Source organism: Palaemon carinicauda, chromosome 40, assembly GCF_036898095.1.
Source record: "Palaemon carinicauda isolate YSFRI2023 chromosome 40, ASM3689809v2, whole genome shotgun sequence".
In the NCBI taxonomy this organism is placed as follows: domain Eukaryota; kingdom Metazoa; phylum Arthropoda; class Malacostraca; order Decapoda; family Palaemonidae; genus Palaemon; species Palaemon carinicauda.
Window position 1 is genome coordinate 47,775,321 of NC_090764.1, and position 26,395 is coordinate 47,801,715.

At 39.5% G+C, this 26,395-nt stretch overlaps 1 protein-coding gene across 7 annotated transcripts in view; it reads right to left on the reverse strand.

The window, feature by feature from the left end:
• Positions 1–368: 368 nt before the first annotated feature.
• Positions 369–26,395, reverse strand: part of LOC137631761 (DNA-binding protein RFX2-like) — a 375,379-nt gene continuing 349,352 nt past the window's right edge. For all 7 annotated transcript variants that reach the window (XM_068363701.1, XM_068363700.1, XM_068363703.1 and 4 more), the window contains 4 exons: positions 26,259–26,395; positions 19,773–19,975; positions 19,102–19,255; positions 369–7,982 (listed from right to left, as the gene is read on the reverse strand). The exon at positions 26,259–26,395 is cut by the window's right edge and continues 19 nt beyond it. In XM_068363701.1, the coding sequence (XP_068219802.1) occupies positions 7,875–7,982; positions 19,102–19,255; positions 19,773–19,975; positions 26,259–26,395 (602 nt within the window). In that variant the 3' untranslated portion in view covers positions 369–7,874. The remainder of the gene's footprint in view (positions 7,983–19,101; positions 19,256–19,772; positions 19,976–26,258) is intronic.

Here is a 26,395-nt window from a genome sequence, read left to right on the forward strand (position 1 = left end):
TAAACATACAAACCTGAAGCTCTTTACACATACTGTACTTGTCTGTCATCACCTACCCCTTAGAAGTCCTGCCAGCAATTGCAAAGTGGCGTGTGGTGGCTGCTGCACGTGCGAGCTGGGTAGAGGCTGCACCCCACTAACCCACTGCTGGCCAGTGGAGGGAAGTATCACCTCGCTTAATGTATTACGGCTAATTTCATCTGTCGCTAAAATGTATCTCCATAGTAAAGAGCATCAGGTTTGTATGGGTAGGAAAAATATAAATTATTTCCAAGTTTGTCATATCCTATTAGTTGTATTTCATGAAATAAAAAAAAAAAAAGTACCTTAAGCCAGAGTAAAATTTAGGGTTTATAAAACTAAATACTGTATCTTTCCCTGTTTATTCATACATCATACAAAACAAACATATAAAACATATCTTTTACTCATTCTGAACAACATTAAGACATGGATTATCACCATAGTGAGTTACAGGGATTGCTTTTTAGGCACAGTTATTGACGAGAAAAAAAGAATGAAATCTTCAATTCCATCAGACAACATTAGCCAGTAATCCCTTCCCCATATGATGATGAAATCCTCTACAATCCTGCTCTTTTGCTTGTGTTACGATTAACATAAATAAGAATGGAACAAAGGTGCATTTTGTGCAAAAATATGACACTAAGACCTTTCTTAAAATACACCTGAACATCTTTGTCATGTTATATGGAATTGAAGGAGTATCAGGGTGTATAAAAATTTAGTTTTACTTGCCACAAAATGCAGCTTAGCCTCATGCTAACACAAATAACAGAATTACTTAACATATATTCAGAACAGGATGTAATACAGCTGTCAATGATTACATCTCATCCTCTATTAAATACATTGAAATAAATTACATTTTGTGGGTCAATCATCCACGTCTTGATTCAGTTATTAATGGTTATCTGATAATATAATAAACACTTTAAACAAATTCTTACATACATAATAAAGAAATACAAAACTTCAATAGTCTACTTTACATTACATTACAAAAAGCAACCTGTGACCATTTGGTTGTGAACCTTACGAACATTAAAATATTTGTACCAACATGTCACTCGTGAACTTCAAACAGTGCAGGAGAGGCACACACACACTAATTCTGAAGAGTACTATAGCACTCTTTTTGAAAGATCACACATTAATTGGCTACCTGTGAGTCAACTTGTCCTTTTATCAGTCATTATGAGAAATAGGCACACAAAAACATATATATTTATAATCTTGGTCCACTGACCTTATCATCTGAGATTAGGATATATATAAAAAAAATGGCCTGGTATACCTACGACAGAGTATCACATTCAACATTTAAGTCTGTTATAAAGATATTGTCTAAGATTTTCTTGAAAGATCTTATTGAAAAGTCTTGTTTTCAAGTACACAAAGTAATACAAGATCATAAAAAGTATATTTACAGTATCATTTATTACCCTGGTTAGTCATATAACTGTCAGCCTATATCAGCTTGATATTGGCACTTATGAATTATGTGGTATATAAAGTTTAGCTGTAGAAAGAGACCCAAATTATATCCAAAGAATATTCTTTAACAGTTACATAAAATGTTCACCTTACTCTGACGGACCAGGACAGGTTATGGGACTTGGAAGCCACGCGGTGCCACACAACACACGGATATAACCATATCAGTTATGGAAAGTCTGCAGTGCTCTGATGCACACAAATGTCTCATATCCTGTCCTGGCCACCAAGCTATCTTAAATATTAGCATTATAATAATACTGATGCAAACTGTTTACAGAAAGTTATAATATTCAAATTTGTATCTCACTCCATCCTTTTAAGCAAGTCATTTGGAAGAAAAATAATTTCTAGCTTTCTACACTGAGCCGCAGGAGGAGAGGGTCTTGTGCACAATCCTCCATAGACTTCATCTCTGGATGGAGACATTGAGCAAAACAACATATAGGAAGAATACCACAGTTTGCCAGGTGAGCTGGAAATGTACTTCCTGTTGTCCAGTCTCCCTGCAGGAAAGGGTTGGCTCGGAGTGTTCAATTCCAGGATAGGCAGACACATCACACTTCTTTACATAAGCAATCTTACATCTACATCTCTTAAACCAGACATACTAGGACAAACCTTCTGAAATACTTTATTTTTTAACACTAGTTCCTCCTTTGCCAGACATAGCAAGGTTTAGAGATAGTTATCCTTAACTTATGGCAACAGTAATCCCTTTCAGGCAAGTCTGGTTCAAGAAAAAAATAATTTACAGCGACCAGCACCATTTCATTGTGTACTAGTTGCTCCTCTTGTATAAAAATATAAATGCACAACATCTGAAACATCCTAGAAGATATTTACTCTAGAGTGCAAAGATCTAACTGCAAATATATTCAAAAGCACTCTTGAAACTAAAGCTCCATGTCATCAAACTTGTAAATCTTCCTATCTACAAATAACACGGCAAATAATGTTGGTTACCTTTCAGTAAGTCTATATAAATCATATGCTGGACATGTTTATGAAGCATTAGCTAGAAATTTCATAAATGTTGTGAAATATGAGTTTCTATCTAATAGCTGAAGTGAATTCTTTTTAAACCTAACACAGCGACTAGATTCACTCTGCTTTCATGTTGACTTACCAATTTTACCTACTTTGTCAAATGGCAGGAATATTTCCCCAAGATTTACTGGCATTTCTATAAACATAAATATGGTGAAGTTCAGTAAATGAGGTTGAGTGAAGTAAGAGGATAAATACTACCTTATGAAGACTTAAAAGTTTTAACGTTTGTTCCTATTTTTTTATTTATCAAAGGTAAAACTTACCAATGCACAAGTATGAAAATGACATAAGTACAGTATTTAAGAATTCCATACCCTAGTATTTAAGAATTCCATACCCTAATGTTGAGCCTTCTGAAACTCTTTATGCCAAACCACCAAGAACAGAAATTGCTCTTTTAGTAGCTTTATATAGTATTTTATTTGCTTGAATAGTGACCTAACTTTTAAGGTTTTATCTATTAACACCTAAGGCTGTATGGATCAATATTTGTATGTTTTAAGATGATTTTACATTTTGACTTAATACATAAAAAAGCTGAGCCTTATGAGCCTTTCAGTTAAAGTGTATATTCAATCACAAATCAAATATGAAATTTGACAATCATGAAATTGACCACCTAAGTTGCCCCTTATTAGTTATAACACAATTTTATATTCATCTGTTGTTTTTACAAATTATATAAGTTTTTTTCCCACCTCAAATGAAAATCTAATGAATTCCATTTATCTACTTTCATTATGATAATGTTAAGCATATGCTGAGCTTGTGGCACATATAAAGGCTGTGAAAAAACTAAGCACAATTATCAATACTGTACTGTACACGGAAACTAGTTGTTAATTGACTGGGTGTCATTCATAGCAAAAATTACTGGAAACCAAATGTGTCATCTTGCATTTATTAGAATTAACATCATATACTGTACATACACATTGAGTTTTTTCATGAAAAACAAATACATTCACAATTGAATTATATACTTAGCACTATCTACAAATAGCACAGAAAGTTTCTGTATAATTGTTAAAAATATAATTTTAATTAGGAGTATTTTTTTTTTTATTCTTTGGGTATGATCTTTGAGTGAGATTGAATTAAATGTAAATCTGGTTTGTGTTCTATCCTAGATTTATCTGTGTACAGTACTGGAATTGTGTGGGTTGAGTGTTTGACGTAAATTGTACTGCTTAACACACGTTAGGTTAATAAATATGTCCTGCAATCGATAACTGTTAGTCACTCTCTCATTCTGTTGTAAAATTATATGGGAAAATAATTTAAGGCACTATGAAACTAATAAAGGTATTTATTCCTCATCCATATATTATTATGAATAATAAATACCATTCAGTTTATGAATAAACCTGTTTTATTATTTCACAAATTAGAAGTCGATACTAGTAACTTTGATAAATGTACAATGAATTTTCCCCGAGTGTAATTTTTATCATCACATCATACATAATATTTCATTGTCAAGACTAAAGATAGAATTTACATTCCATGAAATTTCAAAATTGTTTTGTTTCCAGTACTCTTATTATTTATTTTCTTTTTAATACTGCAAGTCTATTTTCAAGTGTTAAAAATTCTGCCAGAGACATTACTTCCATGATATCCAATTAAATACAGTAATCCCTTGCTATATCAGATACATATATATACACTATATATATTTCATGTAACTTTACATCACGGACTCCTCTTTGTATCCTATTTTTCTGAGGGCAGAGAAGTTTTATATTTATTTCAGATTTTAATTTTTTTTTATTTTTTCAAATGATCATATTGGGCCTAAAAAATTAATACAGTAAATTACTGTAATAATTAGAAATACGGAAGTTTAATTCGGTAGCAAGAATGCAATTTATATAGTTTATTTAGTTTGTCAGGAAGAAGAAAATGTGTAATGTACTATAGAATTGTACGCGCTAATGGAAAACAAAACTCGGGAAGCGTAAGGAGAGCAACCTAGCTTGCCCAAATGATGTCGTACAAGGCATGCTATTGGTAAGTAGAGGAGACTTGACCAATCGGAGCATGCTGATTAGTATCCTGGCAGCTGATTGGCTGTCAAACTGAAGGATCCCTATCAAGCATCCCACACTGTCTAATTTGCTTCAAGGCATACACCCGAGTCATCACTCTGCATCTTTATCCGTGTTGGATGTATTTTTTTCTTTTTTTTATTTGCATTTTTAGCTAAAATTGCAAATTGCTTACAAACCCTATGGTGCCAGTTAAACTTTCTGCATCTTTTCAGGTTTCTGGTGGCTGTGAACCGAAGTGTCTGAAGGAGATCAAGAACGACTAATAGAATATAGAAGGACAACAGAAAATATAACATGTAACTAAACAGCAAATAGGGGTGGTAACCTCCCGCAATAAGGCTAAGTTTATATATCTTCAGTGGTAAGTAATCCAATTTTAATTTTTTAATTTATGTATATGTAACGAAGTGTCAGTAGTTAAATTTAGTTACTTTAAAAAGTATAAGAGGGTATAACCATTAGTATTCATAAAATATTAATTTTATAAATACAAAATTAGAGTATGAAAAATTATTGAAATAAAAAGAAAATATATGGCTTTAGATTACTCATCTAATTTGCGATATATCTGCGACAGATTTTTTCAAAGTTTGAAGTTAATAATGACCTGGCTTTAGTGTCCCTTCGTTGTTATTTTTCTAGGTATTTCCATCATAAAAGTTTTCAGTTGTGATAACTAAAAGGCTTCTAATAAATTCTTTGTAATGAATTAATAAAGCATGAGCTGAATTGGGACGTAAAATAATTTATCTAGGGATGTTCATTAATTCTATAATAGATATATTTGTATTATTCCTGGTCTAATTTCTGGATACCCCAATTAATACCCAAGTTCCATATGTTCCCTATCAGTAAATTGCTAATGAATGGACACTGAAGTGAAGATAGTTACTTTTATAAGATTTTATAGAAAACTGGAAGGAAGTCCGATAATGGTTTATGACATTGTATTTTTTATTCTTGTAAAGAAATACTTATATTTGTGCAGAAAAATTATTCAAATTCCTGAAATATTAATTTAGTCTTAAAATTATCTCATGAGTAACACCAATAGTATAAAATGGGATGAGTAACTGAAAATTATCATAAGCAGAATACAATTTCTATCAATTTTCATTGGGATGATTATACATTCTTATTAAAATCTGAAAGTTTGTCACCTATTGTGATTTGACACAGTATTTTCTTTTAAATTTAAATATATTTGGGTATCATAAATTCTTAGCAGCCAACTTTATAAGTACGTTTTTGTTTTTCAGATATACTTGAGAAATCACAATTTATTTTAGTATTTACATAAGTACATTACATGAAAGTTTATTTTCTATGTGACATTTATTACTTGATTATTTCATCTTTCATTTTTGGGCCAGTAGATTTTGATCCTTTTGCTTATTTTCACTTTAGAAGTCTTTGGGTTTTAGTTTTTAAACATTTATGAAGCAGTATGTATGCATGATTTTTTGTGGTTTGCCTTTAATAAAAAAGGTTAATTTGGAGACTTAATTTTGCCAGAGATTACACATTTGTTTTCTTTCCAAATGTTTGATTAAGATTTCTATTTTCAAAATAATATGATATTCTGTGTAATTTTTCTGGTCTAGTTATAGTGTTCATAAACTGTATACTATACTGTATTATAACCATGGCCAAAATAGTTCTTGCACTAAGTGTAGGTTATTCTATGAGTGAAAGGGCTTGCTATCAAACCTTACTCTTCTAGTTTTAAAAGTACTTATTATCAATAAATAGTTCAAACAGGTCCCCAATGCCTAATAATACAAAAATAATTAAAACCGCATATACATCTCCAATGAATTGATACCATATATAGTATATAGAGAGTGATATACAGTAGTATGTAAAAGAAAAAATGGGAATGATAGTATTTGATTCGAGCTTTTTATTATGTGTTCCCCTCATCTATGAAACAAAATGATCAGTCTCATGTACGAATGGGATCTTAAATTCTGCTTTTTTGCATGAATAATGTTACAGCAACAAAGGCAAAACTACTACTGACTGCTACTCTGCTGATTTTTAGCTAAAAAAAAATCAACCTGATTTGTGTTTGAGCAACAAGCTTGTCACAGGGTGGTTTGGCACAAAAAGTGGGAAAAAAATGTATGGGTCCAGATAGGTCAAAAGTAGACACTAAAATATCCAGGTTACAAAATTAGACAAGTACTGAAGAATCTAGTCAAAGCTACATAGTTTCTTATGCCAGAGACAAAAATATTTTTAATTATTTCAATGGAATTAGGATCTTTTGGTACAATGCATTCTTCTGATAAAAATATTTGAATGTGAGAAAATACCAGAACATGGAAAATCACAACATCCACATCTTTTGATATATACCTTCCTTAATTGTTTATGTAAAAATCTAATTTTTTTAATTGTTCATCAAGAAATAAAAAGGTAAAACTATAAAAATTTCCTTTTAAATTATGAAAAAATCTTGCTTATAAATTATTTTTCAAAATTACATTCCATAAATAGTTATTTCTCAATGCAAGTTTGCACACAAAAATACAATAAAAGCTCAAGGTAGTATTAAATAATATAAATTACCTTTATCAAAATGTGAAAAAGATGCGAGACCATGAAAATTAACCCAACTCCTAAATATTACAGATTTTTTATCCACCACCAATTTCACAATATTCTTTAGAAATAGTTTAAGCAAAACTGAAAATTTTTCATTTTATACATACATATTTTAAACATGTAAAAAACCCTTCCTAATTACTTATTAATAACTTTTAGGAACTGTTTATACTGTAAATGAAAATAATAGATTGATATGTTTAACTATCTTTGCTCTACTAGAAAAATGCTCTTAAAACAATATACTTTTATTAAGTAAATATGCAGTAGCCACTTTTATTTCCAAATTATACTGCAATTTCTTAAATAAACTACAGCAAATAAATAAATATTTTAATCTCGTATAAAAGAACAGCTCAGTATTGTATCATCAAACTTGCTGCACAGAGAATTTCTTTGTAGTAATACTGACTAGACCTGCCATGTTGAACAAGTGTTTCCAGCTCCTAATCTCTTCAAATGCTGCCAGAAAATACAGCTATTGTATAAATAAATCTCACAAGTACATGGAACACAAGTCTTACCATGTCTTCAATGCCACTTGACAAGAGGGAGTTTTCAATGATGTTAAGAGTATAATGATTACTATTAATTATGCATGCACCATGCGTTTCAACACCACAACACCAACAAGGATAATTAAGATGTCTCATACTTGAGTCTCTTGACTGCTTGGTGAACACCATCAGACCTATGGTTAGCCTCACTTTCACCATTAACTACAATATAGTTTCCTCCTCCTAAAACCTGAAAAAGTAGCAAAACATTATAAGTAAATTGTATATGAGTTACAGGTTAAAATGCATGAAAAATCACAAATTTTTAAAGAAATTTGTATTTGTTCCTACACAAATACAAACCATTGCCCTTTACCCAAGAGAATAGATAACAGTGAAGCCAGAGTACATCAGTTAAAAGATGTAAGGAGGTGTAAAAACACGCCTGATGGCTCACTGACAACCCACTTAGATTACAGTCTTCAGTGAGAGCACACATTCTCACTGACTGAAACTAAGAGTAGTGTATTTGCTGTTTTCATCGTGCCTCGTGTTATGTGGACATGTCCAGGCATATCGCCGAAGACCTGCAGTGCCTTTATGAGCGTTTTGGATGTGGATCCTGCCAAGGACATTTGTTCCCAGGCCTTGCCTTCTGATGGCTGTAGAGTGGCTATCCTCCCAGTGGGGGAAGTTTGGTAGGAGGAGGAAGAAACTCGAGAGGAATTCTTTGCCTTCCGGGTCATCCTCAGAGTCAAAGAAGCCCCAGGCAGCTTTTTCCATCCATGGGACTCTTCTCAATTTGCTTTCTCCAGAGTCAATCTAAAAAGCCCAGGGACAAGGGGGTTCTGTCGTTTCCCCTTTGTGGAACCGCAGATCCTCCTCCTCCTCAGGGCGAGCCTTCTTTTATTCATATGACTGATGCCCCCCGTATGCTGCGGCCCTCCTCGGGTTTTCAAGGTTCCCCATTGAAGACTTCAGCAGATCTTCACTGTCGGCCACCCACCTTTGGCTCCTGCTCAGGAACTTGTCATCATCCAGACTCCAGCAAAGGATGGAGTATGAGTTACATTTTCAGATCTTTGTTCCTGTCCTTAAGCAGCTCAAGTATCAAGAGCAGATGGGCCTCTCCCTGCCTTGGGGTTCTCTTCCTTCTGAACACTGTAGTTCCTTGGAGCATGCTTGCCAGGTTGCTTTGCATTGCAGTGCAATCCATCTCTTAAGAGAAGTATTAGAGAACATCCTCTTGTACGGGGGTCTCCTTCATCCTCAGTCTGCTATCTCAAAGGATGACTTACCCTGATGACCAACTCATATGGAACCAGTTTCCAGGAGCTCCTCTTCAAGACCTTTCAGGCACAAGGCTTCCTCTAATGCTCTGCTCGTCCCAAGTGCATTTCGCCACCTCACAGTTTTAGGCAACCTTCTAGCAACTCTAGCATCACACGCAAGGCACTCTTTCCAGCACTCCTGAACCTGATTTCCACACAGTGGATCATACTTATAAGTGCGCAAGGTGCGCTCTTTTTATTTTTCTTCTTTTTTTAAGGCCGCTCATGAATGGCAATGGCAACGGACAATGACATTGCCCTAGGAAGCAGGACAATGCCCTAGAGACTGACCATATATCCATATCCACCTAAGCTAGGACTACGGAGGGTCAGGCAATGACTGCTGGTGACTCGGCAGGTGAACCTATAGGCTCCCCCACACCCCCATCCTTAGCACACAAGGATGGTTTAGTTGCAGCGACTAAAGGAACTAACTTGAACAGGTTAACCGCAGAACAGAAAACACTTCATCCCTTGTTCGCTCGTTCAATCACTTCTTCTGAGCATGCTGTTCGTAAGACACATCACAATTCTCACGTGCAAGGTGTGCTTGTTCCAGCGATTCTTCTGAGCATGATGACCATAGAGCAGGTCACACTTCATCCTCGCACACAAGCTCCCTCATTCCAGCACTTTGTCAGATCAGTCTTTTCGTAAAGCTGATTGCACTCTGGCCTCATGCTTAAAAGTACGCTACGCTTTAGGCCTTAAGTAACCATATCTCAGCCTCACTGCAGAAGTCTTCCAGACGCACTTCTCTGATTTCCTTATCTAACGAGCCTCGCCTAAGCGATCCCCAGATAGCTCCGCTTCAAAATGCGTCTTGCCCATTCACACCTCCTCATGTTGAGCATCGTCAGGCCGCTCCTTGTCTTGCCATTCTTCCAGACATAGCCCTTCGAGGCTTTTGCCTCACTGTAAAGGCTCGCCTTCTCGATCTTTGCAAAAAAGACTTCCTTAAAGGACATCGATCATTCATCTCGCTATTGCTGTAAGAGCTCTGCTACTGATCATTCTAAGCATTCACCTTTGGCACACCCATCTCACTTTTTGCCCTCGCAAGAGTCTCTTGATTGTAGTTGCACCCCTACTAGGTGTGCTAAGCATTCTTCACCTGGCCTTCATAAGCTCTCGTCACTTGACCAGGATGTACGGTCCCTAATAACCCAGCTTCTTGGCAGGTTTTCTTTTTGTCCAGGATGGAAGGAGTGGCCTGCAGGTAAGGGAGACAGATCCTTTCCAAGGAAGCAGTCTTCGCAGGGAACGACATTCCAGAAATCCCAAGCAAGTTTCAGATCTTCGAGATAGTAGATTATGATCTCGCTTTCTTTGTCAGACCTTGCACGAGTCAACCCCAGGACTAAGAAGCGGATTACGGTAAAGATCCAGGATACATCCCCGAGAGGTGACACTCTTGTCTACTGTAATCATAGAGGTTCTCTGCTTCCCCCCCCCCCCCCAGGGAAATTTCTCTGGTGGACAATTACTGCTTGTTCCCAAGTTCTTTTTACAGAGGAGCACCCTTCTCCAACTAAGAAGCTGAGGATGACTGATCATCCAGTTCAAGACGACATCGCCCCAGATGAACGTAGACAATTATCCAGCATTTTCTCATCTCTTGCAGCAGGGGCCAAGAACAAGGAAAGGAAGGATTTGTAAGACAGCTTTTAAGAATACCCCACCTAAGGATCCGAGAGTGCAGCATAAGCTGCAGGTGTTTAGGATCCCGATCCAGAGGAAGGAAGCAACGGCCAGTTCTTTTTCTTCTCAGCCTCCTGTAGCAGAAGAGCCACTCCAGAATTAGGAAAACCAGATTCCAAATTAGATGAAAGATGTTTTGGACTCGGAAGACTACGAAGAAAACTTCCACAGCCAGCGGGCCCAAAATTACCAGACGCATTGGGAGAATCCAATTTCTTATTCCTGAGGGTTCTGAGGTGTATCAGAAAAGTCAACAGTCTTGGTGAAGCCTTCTTTTTCCTCCAAAGGGCAGGAAGCACACCATCGACCTTCTTTGCTGCACCCCTTCCAGCGGTAGACCTTGTCTGGAATTTCCTTGGTTGGTCTTGGACAAGGTTGAAGCCCAGGTTGCTGGAGGCAAGGACTCCCAAGGGCAGGGAGAGCCTCTTGTTTGATTGCAGCCACCTCTACAAGGCAAAAAAAAAAAATATTAAAGAACGCACGATGCTCTTTCTCCTCTTCTGCTCGATACTATAGGCTTTTCGTCGGATCGTCTGATAGCTGTTCCAGTATCCTTCTCAGTGGCCGAGTCATCTGGCATGGAGGCCAGAGCCATAGCAACCGTGCAGGCTTTATCCTGGATTGATCACTGATCCGAGATGGTCGGCTTTCTAGCCGACACATAGGACTTAACTGACCCTGGAAAGAAACAGGCACTTGAAGACATATTCTAATAGGATTCAGGGTGGTTAATTCTTTTTGCAACAGGTGGCCAATCAGTGGTCCAATTGGATGCTAAAGCACTGGAACGCCATAACATCAAGATTCCATGTACGCATTGGTTGGCGAGAAGGATTGTTCCTGTGGAACTCTTCCCTAAGAAATCTTCACTTTTCCCTCCAAAAGTAGAAGCGGCTATGGAGAAATGGGAGGAGACGCAAGACTAAATTATGCAGCAGGTGATGTCCTTTCTTCACCCTCAGCCTCCTTATTTGGACCGTCGAAGTCATAAAGACAACCTTCTCAACTCCGGAAGCCAACTCAGAGAGGCCGGATCCTGGCCAAAGCAATCAGTCCTTTAAAAGCCTTCAGCACAACCTTTCTATGCCTGCCACAACTAGGGGCCGAGGAAAGTGTTTACTCTAGGATGGGCATTCCCCCACCTTATCACCGTTGGGGCATTGCATATACAAGCCAACTGGAGGACGTAGAGGTTCGAAGGGGCAGAAAGTTGGATGGTGGAGCTCCTTCGATCCAGTTCTCTCCTTTTCATCAGCTCCCCCCGCCCCGCTGATTCCACCTCTGGGGAAATCATAATTTTATTGTTGAAATACCTGGTCCTTCAAGAAGTGCAAACCATGCTAGCGAAGAGTGCTCTTCAGGAAGTCGATGAGAGCTCCCCAGGCTTCTTCAGTCATCTCTTTCGTGTAAGAGGAGGCTGGAGATCTATCATTGACCTTTCCATACTGAACAAGTTTGTTCAGAAAACCCCATTCAGAGTGTACCCTGCAGTCATGGTCAGACAAGCAATCAGGGCCTGGGACTTCCTGGTCACCCTGGATTTAAAAGATACCAATTTTCTATTTCAGCAACAGTGTTCTGTGCTTCGCCATGTCTATGTTGCACCAAGTCTTCACAAGGATATTTAAGCTAGTTTCCTCATTGGCGCATGCCAACGGGATCCGCCTCCTCTGCTACCTGGACGATTGCCTAATATTAGCGGAATTGGTAGAACTTCTCTTTATAGACAGGGTTTTCTTGATTTGTCAAAACCTGGGGGGGGGGGGGTCCTCGATAAATTTTGAAAAGTCTGTCCTATTCCCCAAGCAGAGACTAGTTACCTGGGGATGGAGATCAACACGGTAAAAGGGAAAGTTTTCCTTTCTCGAGACAGAATCCCTCACCTGCAATGAGCAGCTTTGCCCCTTCCTGCTCCATCCTCTCCTGCCAGCACATCAATGGCAACATGGCAGCAGCTCTTCGCCCATCTGACATCGATGGAATGACTGATGCCCGGAAGCAGACTCCGGCTTCAATCCCTGCAATGGGAGCTAAAATCATCATGGTTCCAACACCAAGACGATCCACTCTTCCCAGTGCCGCCTAGGCAAGGAATCGAGAAGGGATGAGATACAAACCTCCTAAAAGGATGCCCTCTTACAACAGCACAAGTTGCTTCTTTTCATAGACGCATCCACGGAAGTATGCGGGCGTCTCCTCAGCGATCACTACTTCGGGAATCAGGTCGCAGAAAAAACTCCAGGACCATATTAATACCTCAAGAGTTGAAAGTGACTGCACTAGCTGTACATGAATTTTGCCTTCTTCACAAAGGACACTCGGTGGTGTTGATGAGTGGCACCTCCTTAGTGTCCTGCATAAACAAGCAAGGAGGTCTATGTCTTGGCAGCTATGCCTTCTGGCAGTAAGGATACTTAAGTGAGCAAAGGCAAACTCAGTAATGATTTCAGCTAGGTTCATCTCTGGTAAGAAGAACATAGTGGCAGACAAGCTGAGCAGGACACAAACAGTTCGGGCAGAATGGTCTGTACTCAAGTAGTGACGAAGATCATGTCTTTGAAGAGTTCCCTGACGATAGACCTCTTCGCGACATCACAGAATCTCAAACTGCTAATTTACTGCTCACCAGTTCCAGATTCAAAGGTAGCATTCGAGGATATATTCCAACACCCTTAGGATCGCCTCAACATACAGTATATGGTTTTATGCCAATCTGCATTTTAAGAAGTCCTAAACCAGGTATGAGCAACGCCAAACCTGTTCACAACTTTCAGTTCCAAAGTAGCCCTAGATAGAGTAGTATCCTGACCTTCAGCTCCTGTCAGAAATCCTGAGAGTTTCCTCCTCTCCCCAACCTGTTACAAAAGCTCTAATCTCAGGGTTTTTCATGGGGCAGTGAAGTTGCTTCAACTTCACTCGTGGAGGTTGTCTAACATCTCCTCTTCCAGAGAGGCTTTTCATGAGAGACTGGGCAACAGATGTCTGGATACCACTGCAAATCCTCGACAGCAGTCTACTTGGTTCCTTCCAGGAAGTTGTGGGCAGTCCTTCCAGGAACTAGGGAAGGCCCAGAGGCCTTCCTTGCAAACCTTGCACTGAGGATTTACGTGACAGACATTTTTGAGGAAACTAGCCTGGGAATGGAGTGCCCCAGGGATGGCCTGGGCCCTTGAGGGAGACCTAAGTGTTGCCCGAAGATCAAGGATTACACCCACCCCAAGAAAGATCCTAGGAATCCTACCTACAACTCGCTCCCTCAAAATGTGCAGAGGCGTCAGTCAGAAGTACTGATCCAGGATTGTGTCTGTCTCCTTAGATACTGGTGACTTAGAGACAAACAAAATCCATAGCCCCAGAACAGGTGAACATGTAAAGGGACTGAGGGCTTCGCGGGAAGGCCAGTAACATTGGGGAAAAAATCCTGGAACTGACATGGCGGACATGGAAAGAGTACTCATACTACTCGTCTGTTAGAGGGAGCGGAAAAAGATGGACTATGGCCCCATGCCTCACAGGAAGATCACTCTTGCCCTTCATAAAGCAAAGGGCAATAAATGTCTGGAGACAACTCCTGACCACCCCCTGTTACTGTATAGCCAGGAAACTTGATCTACAATGCTGGGGAGTTGGTGATAACAGGGTCATGGCCCAGTCACATGCATTAGTCCCGGGGACCAACACAAGGAGAATACCCCTGTAACATAATGCTATAAAGGTAGCCAGGAGGACCCGAGCCACGCACCAAGAGGGCTGTGATATGAGATCACAGCCCTGCCTCGTATCGACCGTGGAGGGACAAAAACATGGAGCCAACACTAAACCATAGCCGGGGACCCCAATCATGGCTCCATGGCCTGAGGCTCAGGCCTCAGACATAGGGTTAATATTCTGGGCCCAGGGGGCTGACACAGATGCCAAACAGCCTGTCCCACCCAGACATCAAGGTAGTTGAAGGGACCTAAGCCCAGCCACAGGGAGGGAGGCGTGGAGCCTGGAAACGGGGGGGCCATAGGCCCGTGCATTAGTACAAGGCCTGCACAGACAATCCGCAGAGCCAAGCTGTGGCCTCAGCCCAGGGAGACTGAGGCACAGAGCCGTGACCCCTGGATCAGCCCTGGGGACACCAAGCCAACGCAAGACAAAGTGGGGAACTTGGTCCTGGCCACCGACCCTCTGCCAAAACATGAGGGCATCAGCCATATCCCACTTGGTTACCAGAGACTCAAGCCCCAGACCAGTGCAACAGCACCGCAATGGTAAAATTATAGAACAACACAGGACAATATTTATAATATGAAACACAGCTTTTCTGAAGTAAATAGTATGGTTTCAACAAATTTGACCATTATTTCCATTGCAAATAAGCAGTTCTACCATTATGGACCCCCCTTCCCGACGGACACAGGTGAGAACCTGGGATTTTGGGTGTGCTAGAATAGGACAAAACGTGACTATTTAACACTTTCAAGATTTGTAAAAGGCCACAAAACCTAACAAACCCACCGAACCTAACCCAGTAGTTCCCAGGTCACAGACTTATATGGGGGGGCAAGCCCCCCAGACCCCCTCTCAGGTCACAAACTAAATCTAGATCATAAGTAAATCCGTACGTTTTGATAAAGTCACTAATAAATCCTTACATTATGATGAAGTAAATCACAAATAATTCCTTACTTTATGATTGACATTTTTTTTGGCCTTGTCAATCATTACAAAAGCATTGCAGTAAAAAATGTGCTGGTTTTCCCTAAAAGCCAAGTCAAAATCACACCTGAGACACTCTAGCCTTTGAGGGGTAACACAATGAGCTTTTAAAAAATGATTCACTAGACCAGGAGTACCATGATGATAAACTTAGCTATAGCATCGAAATAGCCAAAAGAGCAACCATTACACTTTATGTTGGGCTCCACAACACACACCTGACACATAACACAGCTACAAAGGAACTGAACAGTTGTGCGAAGAAAACGGGGGTGTGTCACAGAACTACCTGCCTGTCACACTCCAGCATACATACATGCCCAAATATGGTAAATTTTGTCTCGTCACATGGTAGGGGAAGGAAGTAGGTGTGCAGGAAGTATAAACTCGTAATTGCACAAGAAGCTATGCACAAACGAGAGCAGAAACATCTGACTCTGGATATTTCAGGGGGATAGGATCCCCATATCTTGTGCAATTTTTTGTGGGTTGCAGAGAATAATGTACAGTATAGAGGAAAAAAAGTTAGTTTTACCTTTATCGATTCGCCAGTCAATTTTCCCCACTCAAAACCCCTGATTTCTACTTAGTGGCCCCCATTACCATAGAATATATTCAGGTATATCTTATTAACTATTTATTTGCGACAGTAAAAAAGGTAAATTTGGAAGAAAAGGAGTTTTTCTATATGTAACCCAATTTCTTATTAGTAAAGTTTTTCCCGTGTAGTTTTATAATAATACCAAGGCAAGATTACAATACCTGTCGCGCTTGGCTACCGAGGTAGCCTGGGACCCTAGCCACGGCTTGAACTCACAACCAGGGGCCACTGAGCCGGTCCTGTGCATTAGACCCAGGGGCCTAAACGTAGAGCTGTAACAGCAGTCACACACTTGGCTAACGGGGTAGCCAGGGACCCATGTCTAGCCCCAGTGGGGCAGAGGCTTGAGGCTGTGACCTACGTTCAGAGCCATAAAACCAGTCCCACTTGGTAGTTGGGGACATAAGCCCAGCCCATAATGCAGAGGAACACGTTCCTATGCATAAGCCCGGGGAGATTAAAACACAAGGCTATGGCTTCCTCCTCATGTGGTTGGGAACCACACTGATGTTGTCCACCCCTAATTATAATGGTAGTGTCAAAAGGAGCTCTTTCATACGACTATGGCTGACAAACCCTTCTCAACTTCTTTATCCTAAAGGAAGTGATATTCCGAAGCCAAAGAAGACAATAAGAAGAGGAGTTGGAGAAGAAGAAGAAAGTCCACATTTCTTTCGTCTTTCCAACACTCCCCTCAGGCTTGCAAGTCGAGGAATCAAAGTCTGAGCAACAAAGACAACGATGCTTTCTCCAAGGGAAGAACCTCAGGGGTTGCTCCAACAGGAACCATACATAACCCCCCGCCCCCCCCCACACACACACACACACAAGGGTCAGGGTGAAGCACAGGGAAGGGGAAGGCAAGGGTGACCGGTTCTGGGAGAGCCCAAAGCATCGGGATAATACGTCCTATGGCCCCATTCGTGATCTTGGCACTGGGAGAATGAGTCATATGGCTCCAGGCCAGTTAGAGAATGGGAACCACTACAGGCATCACCGGAACACTGACACGCCTTTCACCCCTGGCATCGCCAAGAGGACACTGCCACTGGAGAACCTACCTGAAAGGCCCAAGAAAGTCAAAACCTCCTTAGGTCACAGCAGTAGTAAAAATGAAAAAGAGCCTCCAATCTCCAATGGGGTGCAGCGAACATAGGAGGAACTCTACATGCCACGCCACCAGAACCTTAAAATTTGCTGACTTAGGTCTAAGAGCTCCTTGCTCCTGCCGCCCATTCCTAGAGGAATGAGCCAGGAGAATAAGCGCGGGAGCAGCAAAGGCAGATGCACCTGATGAGCAGAATGGAAGGAAGAAGCAAAGCTCTTTCCCCCCACAAAGCATACACCTGCCACCACAAGTAGGCCACTACATACACTTGGCACATAGGGATAGTTGAAAACAACCATACCTGTAGCATGAGCACAGAGAGAGTATTGTGGAGGAGAGAAAATGAAAAGTTCGCTTGAGGGTCATCGGTACAGTACATCCGTACTTGATGTACCAGAAAATGTAAGTGACGAGTCTTTGACAGGTAAGGTAAGGTCCTCGTCCCCTCTCCCACCTGTTGCATAACTGCTTGTTAAACAATTCAATGGCCATCTAACTTTTGCACAAAAATATATTCCCTATGGTAAGCAGCTCTTCTAGGAGAACACTCCAAAATCAAACCATTGTTTTCTAGTCTTGGGTAGGGCTATAGCCTCTGTACCATGGTCATCCACTTTCTTGGGATAGAGTTCTCTTGCTTGAGGGTACACTCAGACACAGTATTTCATCTTATTTCTATTCCTCTTGTGTTTTTTTTATTTTTTTTTATAGTTTACTGTTCTTAAAATGTTTTATTTCCTCATTTCCTTTCCTCACTGGGCTATTTTCCCTGTTGGAGCCATGGGGCTTATAGCATCCTACTTTTCTATGTGTATTTAAATATCAAAGTGTTGTTTTGTTATAAATATTATATATGTTACCAAAAGACTATTATATTACGTTATTTTTAATTACTTTGTTCCTTCAAATATGCTAAGTTTTGTTTGTTGAACTTGTCAGTAAAAATTATATCCTATTCTCTCTAAATATGATGTTGTATCATTATAACCAAATTTACAATAATAGTATTGGTAATAATAGTTACTTTATGAATAGATAAAGAAAAAAAGCTATACAAAGCAAATAAAACTTTTGTAAATAGTAAATGCTACTACAGCAACTAAAAAGATCATTACATTTTCAAGAATAGATACAACTCTATATTCTAGGATTTGAAAATATAAAGTAATTTTTATTATCATTACACAGTACAAAAGTTTAATAGGTTGTAATGGTTACTAATTAAAAATAGCCCAAAACATCATAACATAACAAGGAGTGCAATAAGTTAAAATATTTTATTCTCTACCAGGCCAAACAACAAGCCCATGATACCCAACTATCTCCCTCCTACCTGACCCATGAGTGACAACTGACAGCCCAACTACCATGGTACTATTGCACCACATTTTCATTGGGCAAAATAGCAAAGAGGATGAGAGATAAAATATTTTGGGAGGAGACCTTTAAGGACTTTTTTTTATGCATCAAATTACTATCATAAAAGCATTCAGCTTGACAAATAATGGTTCTAACCACAACAAAAGCTACAAAATTCCATAGTACTCAAACACAGATGCTATCTCCTTCAAATAAATTTTACAGTGCTAGTTACACTATGGAACATCTCACATTAATATGGATGCTGTATGAATGGTGGAAGAGAATAAAACAAGTTGGGTACTTGGATAAATGTATTGGATGAGAGTATTTTAGGAGAACAGGTAAATCACAGACTAGATAAAACAAGGAAGATAGAAAGTTCTATACAAAAGATTTGAAGGAAAGACTATGGAAGCAAGAGTTGAAATATAAATACTTCATGTGAACAGAGTGCTTGATCAGGGATTATATATTCTACATTAATGATCCTTCAAAATTGATATCCTCCCACCAAACTATCCACATTATTTAATTTAACTACATACATACACCAGTTACTAACCTGAGATATGACAGCTATTGGAGTCAAACCAAGGGAAGAGGCTACTCTATGTTCCACAAGATAGAACATATATTCATCATACAAAAGACGTATCAAATGAAAGGATCCAAACGATGCAGCACTACGAAGAGTTAAATCTCTAATCACCATTGAGCTGTAAAAATGTTAAAATTTACCAAAGGAACAGAAATAAGACTAGAATTCTAACAAATATATACTGTGTTCCAAACTATTCTTCGTACACATTTGGGCCAGAAATATAATGCACTATAATGCCACTATATGGCAAATAAAGGAAAGCTGAGTAAGAAAACTTGTTTATTGAATTCTCAAATTTACATTTGTACTTTCCTTGATACTAGTAATTTAAGTACTGTATAGCATATCAAATGGAAATGCATAGCAAAACCACACCAAGTTTATTATCATAATGTAGGAAACATAAATTTCCTTGTATAAAAACACCCTTAGAACCCCTGCCAAAAAATGCAGTACTTTACTCAAAACAAAACGTAAGTAACTCCTACACCAGTGAAACTGATAATACAAGTACTTTCCTTATTGTGATGTTTCAATTGGCATTGCACTACAAATGAATTGGTTGCTCTACAATGTTCATGTTCTTGTAAGAAAACTATCATTAATATACCTACATCTTAAAAAAAACTCACCTATAAAATGACCACTTCAAAAGAAACTGCCGAGCTTGTTTTGGAAAATCTGGCTTCCCTTCATGAGGCCTTAACACTTGAGAAACTACAGCCTGTAACCACTCTGCCCACTGTTCTAAGCTATTTTGCTGCTGAAGAGTGGCTTTGAAATCTTCTTCAAGGCGCTCAACTAATTCAGAGTCACACTGACAAACCCAAGATGCCTGAAAAAAAATTTAAAATTGACAATTCACAAATAAAAGCTTAATTTGTTAAAAAATCTTTTAAAATTAAAATGAATGTATCTTTTCCACAAATGTAAAGTGACAAGAAGAAGGAAGCACTCAGTATCTGGGTAGCCTATGGTGTACTACGTAATTACTAGTACGTAGCGTGTACATTGCACATATTATCTTTTAAGTGGTGTTAAGACAGCACAAGTAAATTCAACATGCAGAGTATGGGTTATGTGTACTGTGTTTAGTATTGTGCATGCTATGTTTGTATTCATCGTACCACAGTAAGTCCACAGATTTTACAGAAATAGTATAACACTGTAACTATACAATTTTGTAAAGTGTACCGGACTCAATACAGTAGTATGTAAAAAGTACATATTGTACAGTACTGTATACTGTACTAGTATAGTGTGATAGGCAATACTAATAAGGTATTATATGGTGTACTTCCATAAATGTATATTGTTTTTTCCACATAAGGAGTATACAGTGTACTGTACTTATAGATAGAAATATAGCATGTTATCTGAGGTTTTCTGCAACCACAAGGTGGGGGGGGGGGAGATGGGACTCTAATTAAGAGGTTTTATCGTCTATCTACATGGCTCTTTCCCCAATTTGGGGGGATAGTTGACATAAAAAAATGAAGCTTCATATACTGAATCCCCTAATTCTGCTACCTCAGCTGCCACCAAGGCGCAGGGCCTCTCGGAACTTTGTCACAATCGCTCACCATTCGTTTCTATTTCTAGCATGCTCTTTTCCTCTCTCACATGTATACTCCTATCACCCAGAGCTTTCTTCACTCCATCCATCCACCAAAACCTTGTCCTTTCTCTTGTACTTCTCCCATCAACTCTTGCATTCATCACCTTTTTCACCAGACAGCCATTTTCCATTCTCTCTACATGGCCAAATCACTTAACCACATTTGTATCCACTCTAGTGGTCAATTAATTTCTTTCACCCGTTCTTACCCTCACTACTTCGTTCCCATACTCCTCAGACACTCCATCTCAAACACATTCAATTTCTTTCTCTCTGTCACTTTCATCCCCCACAACTCTGATCCATACATCACAGTTGGTACAATCATTTTCTCATACAAAACTCTCTTTACATTCATTCCTAACCCTCTACTCTTTACCACTCCCTTCACTGCCCCTACACTTTACATCCTTCATTCACTCTCTGACGTACATCTGCTTCCACTCCACCATTTGCAGCAACAACAGACACCAAGTACTGCGCTTGGACTGATCTACTTCCTCAAGTAACTCTCCATTCAACAAGACATTCAATCTAGCACCAACCTCCTTTTTTGTGCATCTCATAACCTTACTCTTAACTACATTAATTCTCAACTTCCCTCTGTAACACACACTTCTAAACTCCGTCACTAATCGACCCAGCTTCTCCTCCGAGTCTGCATCCATTGCAGTATGATCTGCAAACAACAATTGATTCAGCTCTCATTCCTGATCACTCATTTATCAATTTCAATCCTACCAAGCACTCGACCATTCACGTCTTTTACAACGCCATCAACAAATAAATTGAACACAACCATGGCGTCATCACACATCCCTGTCTCAGCCCCACTCTCACTGGTAACCACACAATTCATTTCCTATCCTAACACATGCTTTACTGCCTAAGTATAAACTCTTCACTGCCTGCAACATCCTTCCACCAACTCCATTTAACCTCATCACATTCCACATCGCTTCCCATCAGCTCTATCATTAACTTTCTCCAGATCCATACGTGCAACATATACCGTCTTACCTTTTGCAAAATATTTCTTGCATATCTACCTAACTGTAAAAATCTGATCCATACATCCCCTATCTATTCTAAAACCACCCTGCACTTCTAAGGTTACATCCTCTGTTTTATCCTTAATCCTATTGATTAGCACTCTACCAGCACTTTTCCAACCACACTCAACAAACTAATACCCCTAGAATTTCAACACTCACGTACATCTCCCTTGCCTTTGTATAGCGAAACAATGCACACACACTCCGTCCACTGGTACCATTGACAACATAAAACCTATATTAAACTATCTCACCAACCATTCAAGTAGTCACACTCCCTCCCTTTAACATCTCAGCCATCACGCCCTCTATACCAGGTGCTTTTCCTGCTCTCATTTCATCTAGTGCTCTCTTTAATTCCTCTCTTGTAATCTAACTTTCATTCTCATCTCCCACCACTGGCACCTCAACACCTCCAACAGCATATATATCTGCCTCACTATTATCCTTAACATTCAAAAACCTTTCAAAATATTCAGACCCCTTTTCCTTGCCTCCTCTCCTTTCAACATCCTTCCATTTTCATCTTTAACTGTCCCTTCACTTCTTGATCCACCCCTCCTTAATATCTTAACTTCTTTCCAAAACTACTAACCTAACCTCCAGTCAGCCGCCCTATTTGTCTCAGCTACCTTACGTTTTACTTCCACATTTTTCTCTTTAGTGGAATGAAAGGAGATATCATCTAGGTTAATGTGGGTAAGGGTTAGGTTCGGTAGGGAATGTTGGGCTTTTGTCAGTGCGTATGGGCCAGGTTGTGAGAAAAGTGAAGAAGAGCGGAATGAGTTCTGGAATGAATTAACTAGGTGTGTAGAAGGACTGGGTAGAAGGAATTATGTAGTTGTCATGGGTGACTTAAATGCTAGAGTGGGTGCTGGAGAGGTAGAAGGTGTCATTGGGAAGTGTGGCATACCAGGTGAAAATGAGAGTGGTGAGAGACTGGTAGATATGTGCGTTGAGCAAGAGATGGTGATAAGTTCTAGCTTTTTCAAAAAGAAAGATAAAAACACATATACATGGTAAGAGTGGCAAATGGAAGAGTGGTAGAAAGGACGTTAATGGATTATGTGTCGATAACTAAAAGAATGTTTGGAAGATTGAAAGACGTGCACGTTTAGGGGTATGGCTAACGGTATGTCTGATAATTTTCTGGTGGAAGGAAAATTAGTTGTAGCAAGAGTGGGGGAATAGAGTAGGTGGAAGTAAAAGGGAGCTAGTGAGGGTTGAAGAGCTAATAAAACCGGGGATAAAAAGTAAATATCAAGAAAGGTTGAAAATGGCATATGACGAAGTAAAAGTAAGAGAAACTGGTAATTTAGAGGAGTGGAAGTTGGTAAAAGAAAATTTTGTTGGGGTTGCAAGTGATGTGTGTGGCAAGAAGTTTGTTGGAGGCAGCATAAGGAAGGGCAGTGAATGGTGGAATGAATGAGTGAAGGTAAAAGTGGAAGAGAAAAAGAGGGCTTTTGAAGAATGGCTGCAGAGTAATAGTGTAGAGAAGTATGAAAGATATAGAGAAAAATGTGGAAGTAAAGCGCTAGGTAAGTGAGGCAAAGAGGGCAGCTGACCTGAGGTGGGGTCAGGGATTGGGTCATTCACATGAAGAGAATAAGTAGTAGTTTTGGAAAGAAGTGAAGAGAGTAAGGAAGGCTGGTTCAAGAATTGAAGAAACAGTGAAAGATGGAAATGGAAGGTTGTTAAAAGGAGAGGAAGCAAGGAAAAGGTGGGCGGAATATTTTGAAAGTTTACTGAATGTTGAGGATAATAGGGAGGCAGATATAATTGCTGTTGCAGGTGTTGAGGTACCAGTGATGGGAGATGAGAATGAGAGAGAGATTACAAGAGAGGAAGTGAGGAGAGCACTAGATGAAACGAGAGTAGGAAAAGCATCTAGTGTGGATGGTGTGAGAGCTGAGATGTTGAAGGAAGGGGGTTGTGACTGTACTTGAATGGTTGGTGAGATTGTTTAATGTGTGTTTTGTGTTGTCAATGGTACCAGTAGACTGGGTTTGTGCGTGTATTGTACCACTATATAAGGGTAAGGGAGATGTGCATGAGTGTTGTAATTCAAGGGGTATTAGTTTGTTGAGTGTAGTTGGAAAAGTGTATGGTAGAGTACTGATTATAAGGATTAAGGATAAAACAGAGAATGCAATCTTAGAAGTACAGGGTAGTTTTAGAAGAGGTAGGGGTTGTATGACTCAGACTTTTACAATTAGGCAGATATGCGAGAAATACTTAGCAAAAGGTAAGGAGGTGTATGTTGCGTTTATGGATCTGGAGAAAGCATATGATAAGAGTTGATAGGGAAGCAATGTGGAAAGTGATGAGGTTATATGGATTTGGTGGAAGGTTGTTGCAAGCAATGAAAAGTTTCTACAAAGGTATTAAAGCATGTGTTAGGATATGAAATGAAGTGAGCGATTGGTTTCCGGTGAAAGGGGGCCTGAGACAGGGATGTGTGATGTCGCCGTGGTTATTTAACTTGTATGTTGATGGAGTGGTGAGAGAGGTGAATGCTCGAGTGCTTGGACGAGGAGTGAAACTGGTAGACGAGAATGACCATAAATGGGAGGTAAATCAGTTGTTGTTTGCGGGTGGTACTGTACTGGTTGCAGACGCGGAAGAGAAGCTTGGCCAATTAGTGACAGAATTTGGAAGGGTGTGTGAGAGAAGGAAGTTGAGAGTTAATGTGGGTAAGAGTAAGGTTATGAGATGTACGAGAAGGGAAGGTTGTGCGAGGTTGAATGTCATGTTGAATGGAGAGTTACTTGAGGAGGTGGATTAGTTCAAGTAATTGGGGTCTGTTGTTGCAGCAAATGGTGGAGTGGAAGCAGATGTACGTCAGAGAGTGAGTGAAGGATGCAAAGTGTTGGGGGCAGTTAAGGGAGTAGTAAAAAAAAAAAAATAGAGGGTTGGGCATGAATGTAAAGAGAGTTCTGTATGAGAAAGTAAATTACCAACTGTGATGTATGGATCGGAGTTGTGGGGAATGAGTGACGGAGAGACAGAAATTAAATGTGTTTGAGATGAAGTGTCTAAGAAGTATGACTGTTGTATCTCGAGTTGATACGGTTAGGAATGAAGTAGTGAGGGTGAGAACGGGTGTAAGAAATGAGTTAGCAGCTAGAGTGGATATAAATGTATTGAGGTGGTTTGGCAATGTTGTCTGGTAAAGAAGGTGATGAATGCAAGGTTTGGGTGGATGGATGGAGTGAAGGAAGCTATGGGTGATAGGAAGATAGATGATAGAGAGGCAAGAGAGCGTGCTAGAAATAGGAATGAATGGCGAGCAATTGTGACGCAGTTCCGGTAGGCCCTGCTGCTTCCTTCGGTGCCTTGGATTGACCGTGGAGGTAGCTGCAGTAAGGGATTCAGCGTTATGAAACTTCATCTGTGGTGGATAACGGGGGAGGGTGGACTGTGGCACCCTGGCAGTACCAGCCAAACTTGGTTGAGTCGCTTGTCGGGCTCGGAGGAACGAAGTAGAGAGGAGAGGTGCCCTTTTTTGTTTCATTTGTTTGATGTTGGCTAACCCCCAAAACTGGGGGAAGTGCCTTGGTATATGTATATATGTGCAGTCACTCTCCAAATGTCTCTTTTTCTCTTCCAATTTCATCTTCACTCCACCATTCACTACCCTTCCTCATGCTGCTTCTAACAATCCTCTTGCCACACACATCACTTGCAATCCCAACAAAATTTTCTTTTACTATCTTCCACTCCTCCTCTAGATCATCAGTTTTTCTTCCTTTGCTCTTGTCATATGCCACTTCCAATCTTTCTTGTTATTAACCTTTTACCTTTAGTTTTTTCAACTCTTCAACCTTCACTACCTCCCTTTTACACACCCCCCTACTCTATTTCCCCGCTGTTTTGCTACAACTAATTTTCCTTCAACCAAAAAATTATCAGACATACCATTAGCCATACCACTAAACATACTTTGCTTGTATGTAAGCTAAATATAACCAACACAAATTATCATAGCTTGCTTACAGAAGGTTTCACAATTTATTAAATTCCCCATACAATTTGAGTAAAAAGTTTTCAGCCTTTTAAATACTAGTTACATTGAACATCACTCCAAAAAGAAAAATGGCCTGACTCAAATTACTCCGCAGCAAATATTTATTGCTATTAAAAACTTTTAACAAGCATATCACTTATTTTATTCCTGCAGACAAGCTACTGAGCTATCATCAAATATTGAGGTCTTCCAGTTTTACACTACTGCTTGAAGTTGCAATGTGTTTGTTGGGAGGAAACTTATTGTATGGAAATGATAATAACAAAATTTTCTTCAATTCTATTAAAAAGCTAATCAGAAAAATCTCTGAATAAAATTAAAAAAGCCTGCACAACAGCTAAATAAGTTATTCAACCCAAAGGCAATGGAATTCAATTGACCATAAATAAATAAATAACCAATATATTCCACAGCTTACCTGCTCCTGAACATTGTGAAAATCAACTCTGTTAAGGTCAGCCAACATCTGAGATATTTGAGATGAATTTTGTAGGACCGCACGAGCTGCTTGAGCTAAATGATTCAAAGAGGTATAACGTCGTAAAGTCTGGGCAA